Source organism: Petaurus breviceps, unplaced genomic scaffold (genome assembly GCF_028583685.1).
Source record: "Petaurus breviceps papuanus isolate PSGF00001 unplaced genomic scaffold, PetGlider_PUasm1.0 79, whole genome shotgun sequence".
NCBI classification, from domain to species: Eukaryota; Metazoa; Chordata; class Mammalia; order Diprotodontia; family Petauridae; genus Petaurus; species Petaurus breviceps.
Window position 1 is genome coordinate 13,911,810 of NW_027186523.1, and position 19,762 is coordinate 13,931,571.

At 38.0% G+C, this 19,762-nt stretch overlaps 1 protein-coding gene across 40 annotated transcripts in view; it reads left to right on the top strand.

Moving 5' to 3' along the window:
- LOC138175830 (CUGBP Elav-like family member 2) overlaps positions 1 to 19,762 on the top strand; it is a 696,702-nt gene that overhangs the window by 669,109 nt on the left and 7,831 nt on the right. For 14 of the 40 annotated variants that reach the window (XM_069106367.1, XM_069106368.1, XM_069106336.1 and 11 more), the window contains 5 exons: positions 5,082 to 5,111; positions 10,119 to 10,316; positions 14,666 to 14,767; positions 15,930 to 16,073; positions 19,066 to 19,237. In XM_069106367.1, coding sequence (XP_068962468.1) covers positions 5,082 to 5,111; positions 10,119 to 10,316; positions 14,666 to 14,767; positions 15,930 to 16,073; positions 19,066 to 19,193 — 602 coding nt within the window. In that variant the 3' untranslated portion in view covers positions 19,194 to 19,237. The remainder of the gene's footprint in view (positions 1 to 5,081; positions 5,112 to 10,118; positions 10,317 to 14,665; positions 14,768 to 15,929; positions 16,074 to 19,065; positions 19,238 to 19,762) is intronic. The other 26 variants (XM_069106345.1, XM_069106347.1, XM_069106350.1 and 23 more) reach the window with 7 other exon arrangements.

Below are 19,762 nucleotides of genomic sequence, written 5' to 3' on the forward strand. Positions count from 1 at the left end.
TCCAAGGAACATGACTGCCCTGATCACAGCTCTGATACTATTCAGGTTTTTGGAATATAGTCAGCGCTCTGTGTTACTGTGAACTCTAGTGACAGGGACAGCATAGATCAAAGGCACCCACACATACAGCAAAACACTCACTTTAGTTAGTGTTTTATCTTCTTCCTCCCCAATTATTTTTTTTTCCAAAATCGGTTAATAGTAGTAATAGGCAGTTAAACAGATCCGATATTTTTTCTTTTCTTATCCATTTTCAACTTGTGAATGGAAGGGGCTGAAAAACAATGTGATGTATAAAGGGCACATAGAAGGGGGGCAGGGGAAGGAAGATGAGAGTAAGGGAGTGAGGTAATCCCTCAGCCTCTGATAAGTTGAAAGTTGGCAGTCTAGATCTTGGGTATTAAGGTGTGAATTAAGTTAGATACAGAAAATCTTTTGCAGATATGTTCACACAGAGGCATTTTATTCACCCTAGGCAAAGTTTGAAAATTGTGTCTCCTGTGTGTTACTACCCTTTGGAGTCTTGGAGGCTTCTCTGTTGCCAGTAAACCTGACTTATCAGTTAATCAAAGAACATTTTTTAATGCCTACCATACATTTGTGAGATATTCTGCTAGGTACTAGAGATACAAAGACATAAATGAATTTGTGGCAAATTTAAGGATAAATGAAATGATTCTTACATGTCATGGAAAGCAGTGTTCTGACATGAAGAAAGAGATATGTGTTTCTACAAAGTAATAATTAAATAGTGACTTTCATTGTCCATACCTTAGGGTCCACTCCTAGTCCCAACTCTCCATGTAAATATTGCACTTAGAGGGGCAGCTAGGTGGTGCAGTGAATAGAGCACCAGCCCTGGAGTCAAGAGGACCCGAGTTCAAATCCAGCCTCAGACACTTAACACAAAACTAGCTGTGTGACCTTAGGCAAGTCACTTAACCCCAATTGCCCCTCCAAAAAAAAGAAAATATTGCACATAGTGATACATACTAAAACTTGGCCACATGTTTCTAAAAAGAGATGGTGTATATAAGGGATTTTTTTTGACAGGTTTTATAAAAATAGGGAAGAGATACAAGCAAGTTTATATTATTGGTTTACGTATTGTGCTGCCTTCACTTTTGTGAAATGACTCTAAATGTACATGTAGAAGCTATAAAAGATGCCACAAGCAGGATATGCACATATACATATATCTACTTTTATATGACCACGTGGAAATGTAACATTTTTGTTTGTGGTCTTTAATACTGTCATCAATCTGTAACCACACTGATGTGAATAATCCCTCCGCTGGTACTCCTTCCAGCCCCACCCATGCCTTCACTTCCTGGAGACCCTCATCCATGTTTTTCCATAGATCCTGGATCCACTCAATGGGCTAGAGGCCTTCCATCTTCCTCTAGGTCTTTAACTTTTTGTGGGTATCAGTAGAACCCTTGGGCTCTTTAGTTATTCTATGCTTTCACTAGGATTAGGCTACCCACACTTTTGATTCTTTGGAGATGGTGGGATTCAAAATCTTGCAATAATATAACCTTTTTATTTAAACGATAGGTCTTTGTAATGGAAACAGGTTAGGATCCTTAATAGTTCTATATAATTTCCCAAATGCAACTAAGTCAACTTGCTCTATTGAGTTCCAAGTCCTGCTCACTACTCATTTGCAGTGACTATCCCAGATGTGTGTAGTAGCAGCTAACTGTTCTCCTAATTTCATGTCATTCTGGGCAACAGGTGTTTTTTTTTTTATCCTACATGGATTGTTAAACTGATCTCTTAAGTAATTATGGATCTCATTGAGAGGTCCTTGTGATGTTCTGGGGCTTGATGAAAGTTATTACAGCAACATCCACAAACAAAACCATGTGGATTTCCTCATCATCTTTAAGGAAGCCCTCTCCCATTTAGACACTGTGCAGGATACAGAAGCATACACACAGTGTGTTTGCCAAGTGTGCTCCAGAACGTTCTAATGCATTTTGAAAGTTTTTCTCACTTATGTCCCAGTTTTTAAAGTTTAACTGTTGCATTTTTTAATTAAGTCTTTTTTAGTTTGAAAAATAAAAATAGTACCATTTATGATTAAACATTCAATAACTGCTTTCCTTTTTATAAAAATTTTAAATAAAATTATCTTGGTGTTCACCCTAAGAAATGTGTTATAGCTACAGCAGGATATGCCCCATGACAGCAGGAAAAACCTTTGTCAATTATACATCTCCCTGTTTTATGCCTCACTTAACGTTACTAATAAAGTTGTTGAATGGAGTTCTCTCTGTGGTAGCATTTATCAAGGAACAGTGTATGAGCTAAGAACATCCATGAGAGATACATTTTTAGAAGAATAGCCTTTAAAGCTGAATCAAATACTTTTTTTTATCAAGAAACAGAGAGAGCTATTTTATAGTCTTTGTACTTTCATCTGTTGTATGACAATTAAGATGTTCATATTTTTTTTTAAAATCAAGGAAACCCTCAAAATATATGTAAGTGATTCTTAAAGAGATTTTATAAAAGAAGAAAATAACCATCTAGTTCTGTAGTTATTGCTGTTATCTTAACCACCTGTTTTGGTAGTAACATAGTTCTTTTTTTTTCCATTCTTCTTTTTCCTGAGACATCCTATGAAATGATCCCCCAATGTTTTTTAAAAATGCTTTCTAACACAGATATCCATCATATGAACTTCATCTTTTCCCATTACTCTTGGAGATTTCATCCTCTTAACTACTATCTTAATTTTCTTATTAGGGACTCTATTTTGGAGTCCAGATTTGATAGGTCCTTTGTCACTGGTGAGGAAAAGAAAACCTCATAGAAATGTGACAAACAATCCATTTCCATCTGTTTTCTTCCAGTCAAGTTCATCTTTGAATGCTTTGGGAATGACACGACTGGTTCATTTGGTTCTTAGGCCAAATTTTGCTCATACTTGTTTTTGCATCATCTACTTTGATTGTTTTATAAGGCAATACTATTGTTTATAATCTTCTGCAACTCTCTCTGTAGTGTTTTACATACAAGTTTTATAAATAATATTCTAAACTGATGCTTTAGCTTGTCATCTCTCTCTGCCTGAGAAAGAGAGAAAATATATTTACTGACTAAAGTAGTTTCTAGGCTCTTTTGACCTCCTCATTATGGCAGCTGCTTACATTAGTTTTAATTTCATTATATACAGTATTATACACACACACACACACACACACACACACACACACATACATACCCCTGAACAATATATAGTTGCACCAAATCAGCTGGAACAACTTGTAGCATAGCAACACATGCTATAACACAAAGGAAAAACTAATCCAATTATGTAGAATATCAATCAATAGAAACCTATTAACACAGGCCTTATTTTTCTCTCTTTGGTTTACAACAACTCTTGCAAATAGTTGAAGCAGAACTAATGACTCCATGACTCCAATTTTTGGTGCTGGCTCCATGGTGGCCACAAAGTCATATTCAGGAGTAAATGTATGTTTTAACAGATGAACCCTTATATGTGGTAAAATAATAATATCATATATATGTAAATATATATATATATATATATATATATTTGCTTCATGTACTCCACAACTCTAGTCACTTGAGGGACTGTTAGGAGCAGTGTTTCCACACAACTACTGTCCTTATGGACCATCAGTTCCCTTTACAAAGAAAGTCCTTGAGGAATTTGCATCTTTTACTTAGAGCTACTAATAAGTACAAAAGCCAGGCTTACTAAGGAAGAAATAATCAAACCAGTATGACTGAATTAACATAGCTAGAGGCTTATTTTAATAAAAATGTTTTCAAGATAGTACATACAAATGGCTTTAGTGTATTATGTATGTAAGAAATTACATATTTGGACACATTGTTTCGCCATGTATAATGGCACACCGACCCATAAAAACACAGCTTGCTTCTGAATGTACTTTTGTGGACACCATGGAAATGGCACCAAAAACTCAGAGTTGTTAACTTTTTTATCAACTATATTCAAAGGCTACTTATTTTATATATATGCATATGTATATCTATATATAAATATATATTATAGCATGGCATAAGGAATAGAAAACTGGTCTTGGAACCAGGAAGCCTAGGTTTAAGGCCCATCTCTAACATACTGGCTGTGGGACTGTAAGTCACTTCACCAATTAAGGCTCAAAAATGACTCCTCAAGACTATAATATGCAGAGAAGATGCCAACCTGCATTGACAGGGACTTTCTGTATCAGTGAAGTCACAGATCTAATCCCTATCTCAAGTATATACACATCCATATGCACACACGTATACATGTTGTTTTTTGCGGTTCATTCATTTCAGTTGTGAGCAACTCTTCATGACCCCATTTGAGATTTTCTTGGCAGAGATACTGGAGTGGTTTGCCATTCCCTTCTCCAGCCCATTTTATAGATAAGGAAACTGAGGCAAACAGGGTTAAGTGACTTGCCCGGGGTCCCACAGCTAGTAAGTATCTGAGGCCAGATTTGAGTTCAGGAAGAAGAGTCTTCCTGACTACAGGCTCAGTGCTCTATCCACTGCACCACCTAGATGCCCATACATACACACATACATGTAAGTAGCACATATATAGAATATGTGTGTATATATGCATATATTTGTGAGTATGTGTACATATACATATATGCTGATAATTTAGCAATCAGCTTTAATAAGATGATTATGTAATGGAACAACAAGTAATCGTTCAGTACCCTGTAGTCTGACTTTCTCCCATACCTGATAGTCTAATTTTCCCACAGGCACATTCAAGGGGATGTGCCAGATGGGTACATTGGTACTTTATGAACTATGAAATGCTCTAAAAATGGAAATTATACTATTTTCCCCTTTAGCTAAGTCTATATCTAAATCAGAAGAGAAGATAACCTAAGTAGCAATTACTGATCTGCCTTTAGGGGAAAACATTATTAATTTGGGCCTCTATAATCTTATCGATCAATTAGAAACAAGTCATCCCTAAGAAAAATTGTGAAGTAAGTAATGTTTTTCTTTCACACCTTCTGATCTTCCTTTCTATTGCCATTCTTCCCTGAATCCTGGGAACTCAGTGTCCTCACGCTCCTTCTGGCTGCCTAAAGGTAAAACCTCACTTATGCCTGCTTTCTTGGGCAATGCATCCTTTTTCCCCCATCCCCACTAAAACTCCCTCAGGGCAACTGATCTTAGCTACTTTTTAGGTGGAAACCATCTACTGACTCTAATTTATACTAAAGTAAAAATGATTGGTACCCACTTAATTTATTAACCCTGACAATTCTTACGGAGTTTCTTAACCCAAAGAAATTGTTCTAAATTGATAGAATTAGTAAAAGAATTTCATTTCAACAAATAGATTTGGGGGAATTCTTGATACCTCTCCAGATTATAACAGGTAGGACATCGCTTACTTTACCTATAGATACATGCAAACAAAAGCCCTATCCAATCACAAATACCCCCTAAATTATTTCTCCCTTTGGAAAGTTAGGTGCCTTAGTTTTCCTTTGGCTTGCTGTCTTTTTCCTATCCCCCACCTACCAGGCATAGATCTTTTACCTATCTTTCTGCCAGGATCAAATTTCCATTGGTCCTACATTTACTAAAGAGTGAGAATAAGCTTCTCTCTTCTTCCCTTTGCCCACCCCCATGGTTCTTCACAAAACATAACAGAGTCCAGCTGAGAGAACACTGTCCCAAAGCTGATTTAAAGCCAGAGGCACAGGCTTTGGTATAAATGGAATGACCAGGAAGGTGCATGGTTAACTTGTCAGGGCTGAGGCTTTTTTCCCCATGGGTTTGTGTCTACTTAATACCCTTGCTTTCAATACTTGTTGGCCTGATACCATCTTGGGAGATACAAAGTCTCAAATGTGGTGCTGATGGGAATGGCCATATTCATCAACACCTAATTAAAGTCTGAACAAAGGCCTCATTCCTCTACCCATTTAAGTGGAGTAGATCATTCCTGGTCATACCTTCCTCACCAGGACTGTAACTCTGATTTCAAAACAGTTTTGAGGCAGTATTCTCACAGTTGAACTCTATTACACTTTGGGGGTAGAGATAAGTGAGAAGAAGATGGAGATGGAGGAGAAAATGGTCATTTCTACTCTTCAGTAATTGTAGGAACACTGCAAATGGATTTGATCTCAGGGTACTTAAAAGATCTGATTGCTGAATTTATCAGTGATGGTTGAAATAGGAGAGGAGGGGCGGCGAGGTAGCACAGTGAGTAAGAGCACCGGCCCCAGAGTCAGGATGACCTGGGATCGAATCTGGGCTCTGATAGTTAGCACCACACCCAAAAATAACTGGCCGTGTAACCTTGAGTAAGTTACTTAACCCCAATTGCTTTAAAAAAAAAATAGGAAAGGAATCCCAGGATTAGAGAAGGAAGGTAAAAATGGAGTGTACAGACCATAGGCTAATAAGTTTGACTTCAATTCCTGACAAAATTCTAGAATATGTAATTAAAGCAAATAGTGATCTCAAAGAGTCTACTTGGCTTCTCCATTAAGAATAAATCAAGACAAACTAAGCTCATTTTTTATTGTGACACATTATTAAATTAGTAGAACATGTGATGCTATTTACCTATATTTTACCAAAGGATTTAACAAAGCCTTCATGCTCTCTTTGTGGAGAAGTGTAAGCTAGTTCATCACTGTACTTGAAACTGGTGTTAAACGACTAAAATCAAAGAGTAGTAATGACTTGATGTCAACTTGGAAGCAAGTCTCTAGTGAAGCTCCCACAGGGACCTGCAATTGGCCCTGTACTGTTTAACATTTCAATCATTAATTTGGAGAAAAGCATAGATAACATGCTTATTTAATTTGCAAATGGCACATGCTAGGAGAGATGTAGGATGTTAGGATCCAAAAAGTTCTTGGCAGGCAACCAGGTTGTGCCAAATCAAATAAGATGAAATTTAATAAAGATAATTGTAAAGCTATTCACTTAGGCTCAAGAAATCAATTTCATTACTACGAGATAGGAGAGTAATGACTAGACAGCAGTGTATCTTTAAAAAAATCTGGGGGTTTAATGGACTACAAGCTCAATATGGGGTCAACACTGTAACACAGCACCCAAAAGAACTGATGAGATTAATGATTAATTAATAAGCTGCATAAAGAAAGGCATAGTTTTCAGGATTAAGGGGATATTATGCCATACTCTGCTATGGTCAAACCCCATCTTAAGTTTTAGGAAAGATATTTAGTCTGGAGTAGAAAATAATAGGGGCAGAGAAGAGGGGTAGAATATGGAGGGTGATTAGGTGGTACTTTCAGTTGACCCCAGAGGGCAGAAGTAGATTTAATGCCTGGAAGTTACAAAGAAGCAGATGTAGGTTTACAAAGGGAGCTGTCCAAACACAAAATGGGCTAGCTTAGGAGACAGTAGATTGTTCTGCACTGGAGGTCTTCAGGCAAATGCTAGGTGAACACTTGTTCAATATATTATAGAAAGGATTCTTGTTCAGGTGGAAGTCGATAACTACATTTTTTTGTGATCTCTTCTAAATTTAACAATCTGACTTTCTAGGATTTTTTCCAATCCTAAATCTATGATTCTATATTGGGACAGAATTTAAGGGACTAAGATATTGGATAGCCAACAATTGGTTCCATGCAACTAATAATCTTGCTAATTCAGAATTCATGGTTATTTAGAAAGGGACTCTGTTGAAGTTTACTTTTGCTTAGCAAGTTTAGAGAGGCAAATAAGATTACATGGAAGAATGGTTAACCCAATCAAAAGAACAAATTCCTTCCAAGCATCTTAGGAATACCTATTTGCATAGCAACAATTAGTATTCTAATTACAAATGATTCCTCTCTTTATTAAAGCTGATTTGGCAGGACCTCTATTTGCCAACATTTTGTTATAGCCTAGTTCCATCATTATTAGATCTACTTGCAGGAAATAAAATTTAATTTCTTGTAAAATATTCTCTCATTCAAATGTCTCACTAATTCAGAGAGGCCTTCTTAGTCTGGATTGAAGTTTGACTTGCCAGCTAAACACTTAATACAGCAGCCCCTTATCCTCAAACCTACCCAGGAGAAGTATTCGATCTGAGATATTGTGAAATTCTTCTACTCTAATCCATGAATCTATGCTTATCTTGTGCATTGTCCTATTACTGAAAGAGAGACAGTTGGCCAGATAGCAGGAGTGTGCAATTAACTAAATAAAAATCCTCTAGATCTTCTACTTCCTCTGGATGGCCACCATGGGACATGAGAGAATATGTACAGGCAATATTTTACCCAAGGGCAGGGATAGGGTATAACTATCAAATGTCTTCCTTCCAGACTGTCCACTGACCTCATTATGTTCATTTCCCTGTTGTTTTTCCCCCCCCCACAATAGACACCTTAGACAACTATGATATGTCTGGCTGACAGACTTGGCCACTTTTCACATTTTGTTCATTATGCTCTGTGTACTCTTTCCAACAACTGATATCCTTTTATCTTGAAGAGAACTGAAGGCAGTGATGATATTCTCACTTCCATTTCCTGAGCTATTTTAAAGTTAGCATTGCTGTAAAATATTCATTGTTTGGACTCAGTACTCCATGAATGTTGAAGACTACTAGATTTGAAGCCAAAAGACTCCAGTTCCAGTTAATTAGGCTTATAGTCAAGATAGCTAAGGGTTCAGTGGTTAGAGTGCTGGGTCTGCAGATAATAATACTGGAGTTCAAATCCAACTTTGGACATTTACTATTTTTGTGACCCTTAGCAAATCACATAACCTCAGTTTCCTCAACTGTAAAATGGGAGTTATAACAGTACTTATAGGGGTTATTGTGAGGAACAAATGTGATAATATTTGAAAAGCACTTGGCACATAGTAGGTACTATGTAAATGTTAATTCCAAACCCAGTGTGCCCCAGTTCAGGAAATGTTACTCATTGAGTGACTTGGAACAAGTCACTTAATATTCTGAGTCTTACTGTTTTTATCCATAAAATAAGGGGTTGGCCTAGGTGATTTCTGAGATCCCTTTCAGCTGTAAATTCACAATCCTATGATACAGCAACCCAACAAGGCAAGAGAGCAGCAGGAATGGAAGGGAAAGCCAAAAGGAACATACCAGCCAATACACAATCCATCACAATCAATAGTCGAGATCTGGCTTCCAAATGCAGAGTATCTATCACCTGAGCTCATTTGGTTTATACTCTTTGAAAGACAACAACTCATTCTGTCCTTAGCAATAACACCCAGTTAGAAGAATGGTCCCAATTACATATGATTTAGCACACAGTAGGCACTTTAATACATGTTTAGCAATCAACTGTGTATGTATGTGAATCATCTAGAGTTGGAAATTGCATCCTAAATAATCAGCTCATGTCTGCTGAGTAACTTTAGCAATTCCAGTAGCAGTAGGAGAATCTTCCTCATTTCTCCCTAAACCTCAATACAGAGCAGGTGGGAAATCTCTAGGGTGCCAGTCCCTAGCTCCTATACTGCAGATGTGGTTTTTTTTTGGGGGGGGGAGGCGCTGATCAAGGAGGAATGCAACCAGTTAAAGAAAACACTGATTCACTGGCTTGCAAAATATAAAAACTAGTGGCCATGCCAGGCCATATCAATAGCATTGGACAGTTTAAGGGCAGAGAAGTTTTCTCTTTTCCCAATCCCTTGAGCCATGCAGTAGGGCCTCCATCAAGGGGCTGAACCATTGGATTCTACCATATAAAATTTAGAGACTTCAGAAGTATACATGGATGGCAAAACTATACAAAGCAATAGGGCCTCAGAAGCTTAATTGTACTTGCCAGGAGCAGGTTGCATGTGATTAAGAATTTGGTTGTCCAACTGTAGTGCCTAAGTGGATTTGATCACTGTTGTGGATTTGGGGGGTTCGTGGGAGGGGGAAGGGGAAGCTTTAGTATGATTCATCATTATTTCATTGGGTTGTTCTTGTTTGTGTTGGTGTTTCGGTTTTTCATTTTGGTTTTGTTGGAGTGCGAGCATGCATGCTTTTGATGTTGTAATTGTGTCAAATAATTCTCTAACTTCCTTTGGAAAGCACTAATGAACAAGTGCAATTTCTCTTCTCTATTGTTGGGTTTTTTGTAAAGTTGCTCAAATGCTCTCAGGTATGGCGGCTCTGAATGGAGGACTTGGCGCCACGGGCTTGACGAATGGTACGGCTGGCACGATGGATGCCCTCACCCAGGCCTACTCAGGAATCCAGCAGTATGCTGCTGCTGCACTGCCCACGCTCTACAGCCAGAGCTTGTTACAACAGCAGAGTGCTGCGGGCAGCCAGAAAGAAGGTAGGTGCTTCCCCACCAGCCTCCGAGACCACCAACCAGCAGCATCTTATTTAAGTTGGTGACAGTCTCATTTTTTTAAAAATTAGAAAAAATTACAACTAAATTGAGCCAATGTTTAAAACAAACAAAAAATCAGTTCTGTTTCATTTTTACTTTTCACGGATACATTCTGAAGAAAACTGATTGGCCTAACCATTTATTTTAACCTTTTCTTCTTTCCTGTTCAGTGTTATATTTCTTTTATCCTTTGATTTAATTTTGTCATCTATCCTTCAAGATGGATTTGCCGCCCATTGTGTGTTAATGTGCAATTAATCATTAGCTGCTGCTTTCAAAAAAAGATGCCAGGAATAAACAAAAAAACAGCCTGGGCCACTTCTTCTTTCCCTAAATATCTAATTTCTTGTTGTTGATGGGGTGAATCCATAAAACCTTGTGTGGGGGCTGCACTCGCACTTTCCCCAATTCTGTGATCTCCATGTAACTCTTGTGATCCTCTAGCTGCTTGTTATTAGACATTAGTTTTCAGGTTAATGACAAGATTCACTGTTAGGATTGAGTGGTTCTTTGTTTAATTGTGGGTCTTCTGGGGAAGCAAATAAGTGATTGATTGCCTTGCTTTCTCTGCCAATAAAGCAAAATAAACCTCAGGAAGTTAATGCTAAGAATAAATTAATACTAATTATGAAATGTTTAGTGAGCTAGTCCAAACAAGGGTAGCTTGTCTCTTTTTACTTCTTTTGGGTTTCTTTTGTCTTCACTTAATCTGCTGGGAGACAGAAGGGAAAGCTTTGTAAGTTTTCCCAAAAGTATCATAACTTCATTCTGCCTTTACCTGCTTAGAATACAAAATGCTGAAGTATAATTTTAGTTTTTAAAAAAACTCCCTTTTTTTCTCTATTCCCCCACACACTTTAAATTTAAATCTGATTTAATCTACATGTTTTGACTTTTAAGGTGTTCTGCAGGAAGTACAACAGGGTTGCATCCCCATAAATTTGTAAATTTTAAAGGGACACTGACAGTTTTAAAAGATACCTGTGTTTAAAAAAAAAAACTTTGTGATGTGTTATTAGTAATATTGTATATTATTAAAAGCAAAAGAAGTTTGAAAATCTCATTTACTTTTCATCGTTTTTGCTGTTTATTTACTTTTAGCCTTGACTGCTATTATGGGTTGTTTTTTTTTTTCAATGCACGACTATTGAGACAAATCAAAGCCCCAAGTTTCATACAGGCATGTAAAGAAGCCCCATTCTTCATGATTTAACACTATATGTACTACCAAAGAAAAGAAATGATATATGTTTATAGGAGTGTCAAACCATCATAATGGTTGGAGCCATAAGCTATAAAGTTTTATGGAAATGTGGCATTATTGTTATTGTTGCTATTATTAATACACAGATAGATATCCTGTCAGATATGTATTCAATCAGCTAGAAATAATAGACTCATTCTGCCCCATTATTATGGACAATATGTTCTATTCTCCATTTATAGATGAGGCAGAAAAACTATACCGTGTATCGTTGAGAAGGCTGTAAATCATAAATATTACATAATCCATAAGACAATCAGAAAAACTTTCAAAGAAAGGACTATTCAGTTGAGTTAAGTTAAAATGCCATTTCCTTGGGCCAAAATTTTCAAAGCCCCTCCACACATTTTTCCCCTTTTCAGTCCCTAAAACATTCTAACCACATGACCCAGAGTACTGCAGGGGCTGACTGACTAGGAAACAGCTCTACCTCAGATGCTAATCATTCAATCAATCAAGAAGTATTTTTAAGCACCTAGTGTGTGCTAGCTGCTGAAGATACAAATACAGTGAATGAAATAATCCCTGCTCACATGAAAAGGAATTGAAAGTATCCCCTTTAAGTATCTGTGTTTAGATCTGTGTATTATCTGCAAGTCTGTGTTCTAAGGGATTTTTTTTCTGTCTCCAGCTGCCTTTTATATGTCTCTTATACCTACCTTTCCTCTACCCAGCCAATATGTACTAAAGAGATTTAAAGTGATTTTAATTTTAGTCTTTGTAAAGCGTAATTAAAATAGTTATTAATCCAGTAGTATAGGAAAAATAAATTATATAATGCATTCCAGAGCCAAGTAAAAACTGTTAGGTTTTACGTACTACAATTCCACTCTTTTGGAGAAGATAAACCAAGAATTAACTAAATCTGTTTTGATCACATTCTCCAGATATGAGTTCTCCCTCAGGGAGCAGACCCAATTTTGCAGTATCAATAAAGTGGGTTTAATTTTTTTTTTCCCATCCAAAATGCCTGAGAGGATCATGGCATCGCCTCGATCCAGTAGCACAGACAACCGTTTTCGCCACTTTTTGTCAACAAGCCAAATCCTGAAACTAGAATTTCCTCCTTTGAGACCCACTTCTGTCTCCTGTAGGGATGCCCAAGGTCACGACTGGAGTTCTACACTTCAATGGTGGCTTGTTGTAAAACAGTTAGCTCCTCAGAAAGGGGATGATAGTCTTATATATATATATATATATATATATATATATATATATTCTAAACAAACTCTTCAGGTATAATGTCTGGAGGGGAATGTGGATTTCACATTATTCTCAGATGATATTTGACTACCTGGGTTTTATCAAAATATAGCCCTAAGTAGCTGTTCCTTATAACACAAAAGCCATCACCATTCACTCCATCATTTGTCATTCAAAATATTTGAGAGTGCACCCATTCCAAAAAACTGACCAGACACTCTAGAAACTAACATTCTAAGAGAGATTGGGGAAGCAGGGGAGGGAACGATGGAGGGGAGACAGCAGACAGACTCAAATAGTTACAATAAAAATGGAGCTTTTGCCTGACTTTAGGTAGGCATTACCTCAGTTCCTTGGCATGCTGTGACGTCTGAAACCTGCCTAAATGGCAGCATTTTAGAAGCCAGGAGATCTCTGAACTTCAATGGTCTGCATCTCTTTATAAGTGCAGTCCTTGGTCTCTCTTTATATAACAAGTTTCTCCACATCTTTATCCTTTGTTTGAGGACAAGCTATTGTTTCTCTTTCCCTGTCTCTCTGGCTATTTACACAGGCCAAATGAAAAAGGAAGGTGAACAGTAATACAGGTAATTCAGTCAACATCAATAGCAAATAATAGATAATTTCCAGTCTTCTTCCCCAGCCCTCATCACTTGTCATGGGATGGAGGCTATCCCAAGATGGACACTCTAGAAATATATTTTCAAATTACTTGTTACATCTTAATCTCCGATGCATGAGGGAAATTTGCAGGTCAGTCTTTGCAGAGACCCTCATACAGTGACAGTCCAGAGTTACAGACCCAAAGTATGTTCTAGTCATAAAGCAATCCATCACGTCCATTTTGAGGAACTTCTATGAGGAGGATCCCAAAATGTCACCTTCCTCTTTTTCTTAACCTATTTTCTGATGTTTATATATTCTGAAACATTTATCTAGTGTATTTCAAAAACTTTTCAGGCATAGCCGGTCACCTCTCTTCCCTAGTGCATTAAAATTGTATTCTTTCTCTGGGTTCCAGGAGAAGAGAGATGCTTTACAATTTAAAATGGGCATCACTGACCCTCATGTGTGTATGTGGGCCCCTTATTTAGAGTGGCCAATAAATCTGGGTTGGTATGATTTATGTTGTGTTTGCTCTATGTACACGTTGCAAAGGCTTCCCTCTTCCTCCCCAGTAATTCCCCAAACATGCTTTTCCATTGTTTTATTTTTACACCCATTCTCACATTCCTAAGTTTAGTGTTTTAAAAAATAATTAACAGATAAAATATTATTTTCCTTTTTTAAGAGGGAAAAATATTTTACTTTATTTTTAACCAAACCTAAATTTGGGGCCCAAACCATATGACAGTGTCCCTTTAAAATATAGGCCACTGCCGCTCTACTGGCATTTCTAGGGGAAAGTGTGGAAAAGTGTTATCTTAACTATGAAATTCTTCTTACTATTTGACTTTTCCACACTGACGTCTGTTGGATTGGTGAGGACATAGCCAAGTCAAAGATGTCCATAGAAGTGAACACTTAAATGAGACTGAAATATTTCAACCTTCTAGTTTCAGGCATTTGTATCATAAATTTTCCCTCAGTGTTTAAGAAAGTCCCATTCATTCGAAAGATTTTTTTTATTTTTTTATTTTTCCTCATTTGTTTATTTATTTACTTATTTTTGTGGGAAGAAACTTGGTTTGATTTTTCCTTACATCTTGCCAGGTGGTTTTCTCCATTTCATTTTTACAAAGTTCTTTTTACCCCCATTTTATTTTTTTTTTCTCTCCAACCCATACACCTTCCCTTCCTTCCCTTCCCCCTCCCCCCTGTCTAGGGAAAACATTGCAGCCCCTCCCCTCAGGCTGTGAGAGGGGCAGGCAGTCCTGGTTCCTCTCATGTGAACGCCAGTTGAGGCTCCATGAACCTGCTGCAGAAGGTACTTTACCAGCACTGCTCTCTCCTCTCTCCCTAGACACCAAGCACATCACATCAGAGACATACCCAGTCTCCATTATCCATTCAATTTGGGGTATAGTAGGGTTGGACATTCCAGCTGTCTGAGGGTGGGAGGGCCACATTTGTCTCTCTGCTATTTGCCCCATAGTGTTCTTTGATCCCAAAGGTCTTTTGCCATTGATAGACTAGAAAATGTTTATCTTCAATCTAATATTTTAATTTCTTTTTCTTTATTTTTCTTTTAACTTCTAGACTGATCTAGTAGAAGTGGGTAGAGGGTGAAATGATCAATATGAAGAGACTTGGGAGAGCTCATCCTTCCAACTGATCTGGTTAAGCAGTTTTATGAGAAAGCACTTTCCCCAGTATGCTCCTTATTTCCTGAAGTGCAGTTATCTTCTGAAAAGTGACAGCGAAGGCTACGAAGGCCAGTTGGATTTGTTCCATCTCTCACTGGCTTCTGCAGTCCACAACTGGAGAAGATGGATTGGCCCTGGTCTCCAGTACTAAAACTCTCATCCTACTCCTAAGAATCTGGCCTCATCCTTTTCACCACCAATCATTTTAATAAAGATGATGGCTTGACCAAGTATTATGAAGTTGGGTAAACCACAACTAGCCAGGAGGTTTTAGAAATAAATTGAGGAATTTATAAACTTAGGTCAGCAGCAGCATTAGCATTACAGCTGTTATAATAAATTCAGGGGATTAATTTAGAGTTTAGGGATGCTCTATAAAGCAAGCCACCAAGTGAATACTAGTCTTTACCTGCGTTCTCTCCTCTCACCTTCATTATGAGAAGATATAAATTTATAAGGAGAGTAAAGCAAATATGGCCCCCCACAAAGATATAGAACCCATTCTTAGCTGCTTTTTGGATCTTAATTGCACTTTAAGAAATCAAGATAATGAGATACCACTTTTTAACACCTCAAGGAACCCTTAGGCATCAAGAAGATGTGGAGGATTGCTTTTTCTAAGACACTACATTTTAACACTGACATTTTGTCCATCTGCTTTATTTTCTTTTAGTATCATAGAAAACCAAATGCTTAGCTCATCAGATCTTAATGCATCACTGAGAAGAGGCATGCCAACCTAGGTAAAACAAGGCTCTCACTCTGATTTTCCTTTCTTCTCAGGTCCAGAAGGGGCAAACCTCTTTATTTATCACCTTCCACAGGAGTTTGGAGACCAGGACATTCTGCAGATGTTCATGCCTTTTGGAAATGTTATCTCTGCTAAAGTCTTCATTGACAAACAGACCAATCTGAGCAAGTGCTTTGGTATGTAGAAGAAACCAAGCAAGATGATTACAATTTCTTCCCAAAAGAGAAGTCATGGAAAGGCTGATAAATATTAAAAAGCAGAATAGAATCTCCCCTGAGGTTGGGATATTTCCTAATTTTCCACATGTATAAAAGCATTGTCACATAGTAGGATCACAAACCTTGGAGTCAAGAGATTTGGGTTCAAATTCCAACTCTGCCCCTCTCAAGCTCCTTGACCTTGGGCAAATTATTTAAACTCTTTGGGACTCAGTTTCCTCATCTGTCAAATGAGAGTTTAACTAGATCAGTCCTTCTCAAACTGTGGGTCCCAATCCCATATGTGACCATGAAAAATTTGTCAACAGTAAAAGGTTTCTGAATGCTTGATGACCAGAAATTAATTAAAAATCAAGCATGTAATGAGTCCAAGGTGTTTCTGGCAGCTCTTGGCTGTGTTGCATCAGGCAACTTCACTGCAGCCTTGGTTCTGAACCCCAAAAAATATGTAATTATTCCCTGTTGTACAGTAATAACTACATTTTAAACTCTAGAGATTTAACCCAACATAATATTATATCAAAACACCCAAGAATAATAAGAGCTCACATTTGTGCACTTTGGTGTTTACAAAGTGGTTTCCTATTATTCCCATTTTAGAGATGAGGATGCTGAGGCTCAGAGAGATTAAGTAATTTTTCCACCATCATAGAGCTAGTAATAATTGTCAGAGTCAGGACTCAAGCCCAGGCCTCCAGACCCCACACCTGATGCCCTTTCCAACAGACCACACTGCTTCTAAGTCTTTGTAGAATATTCTATCATCTATACTGACGTAGACTAGCAACACAGACATGTTGTCCCTGATGACCAAATAACTGAGATCTAATACTACCTGGGCATTACGATGATGGGTACTTAATAATATTAAGTCCAAGTTACTGAGCTTAGGTTCAGAAGGTTTGAGATTCCATCCCATGGGTTCCATGTAACTAGTCATGTGACCAGTGGCAAGTCACCTGCTGAATGAATGGAAAAGCTTTTATTAAGCGCTTACTAAGGAGAAGAGGGAAGGGACCAATCATTTATCAAGCACCTCTTACCATGTGTCAGGCATCGTGCAAAAAGCCTTACAAACATTATCTCATCTACTCAGCCTTGGGGATACAAATAGATAAGTGGAAACAGTCCCTGCTCTCACTGAACTCACAGTCTAGTTGGTGATATAAGACACTCCCTAATGTCCGCGCTATCATCCAGGAAGACCTGAGAGCTCTGTGGTGAGGGGACTTAGGTATGTCAGGTACATAAAGCCATTAATTTTATTCTGTTGGAGAAGTTATCAGTGTGGGCCATTACATTACTGTTACTTCTTTAGCCAACAGACCAACGCTCTTGTAACTATACCTCAGAGATGAAGGGCAACAAGAGTCAAGTTGTTACGTAGGATATGTGAGATATCTTAAGCCAAGTCTCTCAAGTAGCTAAACAATGCCCTGCCCGAGATCACAAGGTATGTGCTGCTGGCCTGCTTAGCTGTAGGAGAGAATAGTATCTTGGGTGTCTTAGAGACAGGCTTATTGTGGTTTTAGAAAACCATGAAATATTTCCTTCCTTTTCTATTCTTACCAGTGTCACTGTGATTATATGATCCATAGCTGTTGCCTGTTTCGCAGGTTGTGTTTTCAGATTGGATTTATGTATAAATCCCTCTTTGAGGGAGGAGAAGTTTCACGTCAAGTCCTTAGTACAGTGCCTGGCACATAGCAAACTCTGAATATGTGCTCGTTAAATCAAATAATAACCAAATGTCTTACCTTCCTATTCCTGTACTCAAATAGAGGTGCTTCTTGTGGTCCCTTTCTCTGGACATCTTACCAGCCTCACAAACAAAGCACAAAGAAGTGGTACTGAGGAGAAGATGATGGGAAGCTAGAGTTAAAGAGAATTGGTTGGTCCAGTATTCTGGGCTGTTGGGTGATAGAACATGAGAAGTGGTTGGTCCAGAAGTACCTTAGGAAACCCAGCTAGTGGGTAATGGAACAATTCAGATCCTAACTCTGTCACCTTTGTGAACCGAGGAAAGTCCATTCTGTGCCTCAGTTCACTTATCTGTAGGATAAGGGGAAGAAAGGAGAAAATAAGTATTTATGTAGTAGCTACTATGTTTTAGACACTGTACTAAATGCTTCTCCAGATATTATCTCATTTGACTGTCACACCAACCCTGTAAAATAGGTGCTATTATTATCCCTATTTTACAGTTGAGAAAACTGAGGCAAACGGGTTAAGTGACTTGCATTACACAACAAAGATTACACAATTAGTGAGGGTCTGAGGCTGGATTTGAATTCATGTTTTCCAGATTTCCAGAATGAGTATGCTGTCCACTGTCTCATGATGTTACCTTGAGTTATTTCTGTGTCCAAATAAATAAGTCTCTAGCAGATGTTAGAACAAACTATCATCTTGATTTCTCATATTTTTGTTTCCTTACAGAACCACTAGTATTTTTAATTTGGGGTCCTCTTGAATAACAACCCTCATCCCTTTTTTTTGTAATTAATCTTATCAGGTCACTGGATTGCCTCATAAAGAGATTAAGGCTATATGTACACAAACCAGTTTGCCTCAATTCAGTTGGAGGGCAGAGGAAGTCGAATTCAGACAATTGATTTCAAAATGTGTTTTGTTGTTGTGGCTGTTTTGTGATTGGGTTGGGAGACAAAGGATATGTCTCCATGATACCAAAGAATATACCGGCCTAGCTTTTTCACCAATTATTTCAGTGTCATCTGGATAGCCAAATTAAAACCTGCGGCTAAGGGGAACAATGTGCAGATATGTCACTGAAACTTGAAAAACCATCCGTACCCCTTACTGATTGCAATTACAGAATGTTAAGCAAGACCATAAAGCACTATCTATTCTAACCTGTGTTTTTCTTTGGCTCTCTCTTCTCCTCACCCCTTCATTCCCTCTCTCCCTACCTTTTTCTTCTATTTTCCAGGTTTTGTTAGCTATGACAATCCTGTCTCTGCACAAGCTGCTATCCAAGCTATGAATGGCTTTCAGATTGGCATGAAACGCTTGAAGGTCCAGCTGAAGCGTTCCAAAAATGACAGCAAACCTTACTGATCTTAACCCCAGAAGCTCACTGCTCATATTTTAGCTTTCTTAGGGTAAGTCCCATGAGCCAGCCTGTTCTCCACAGGGAAGGCAAAGGAGGACCACATTGCCAACTTTCACCAAGAGAGACAGTTATTTTTACATTAACGCCTCCATTCCCCTACCCACCCACCCACCCAACTCGCCATTATTAAAACTTGGGCTACTTCTTTCCTACGAGTAAAATTCCTCCAGTTGTGCTACTGTATTCTTTTGTTTTGCGACTTTAATTGTTTTTTTTTTCATTCTTTTATTTTTTAAAGAAAAACACACAAAAAATAAATGACATCTTCAAAAGTTAGAAGACAAACTCTAATGTGCAATTTAACTCTGAAACCACTGGTGCCCTTGAAAGCACTGGCTAGGAATGTGTCTGTCTGGACCTTAGAAAGGGCACCAGGAGTTTAGAGTTTAATGTGGTGGCCTAGAGTGAGAGCGAAGCCAAAAGAAGCACTTATTCAAAATTAAGCAAACAAAAAAAAAAGTCTTTCCACTACATGAGTTCATTATAGTAAGAAGGATTTTATTTTAGGGTTCAA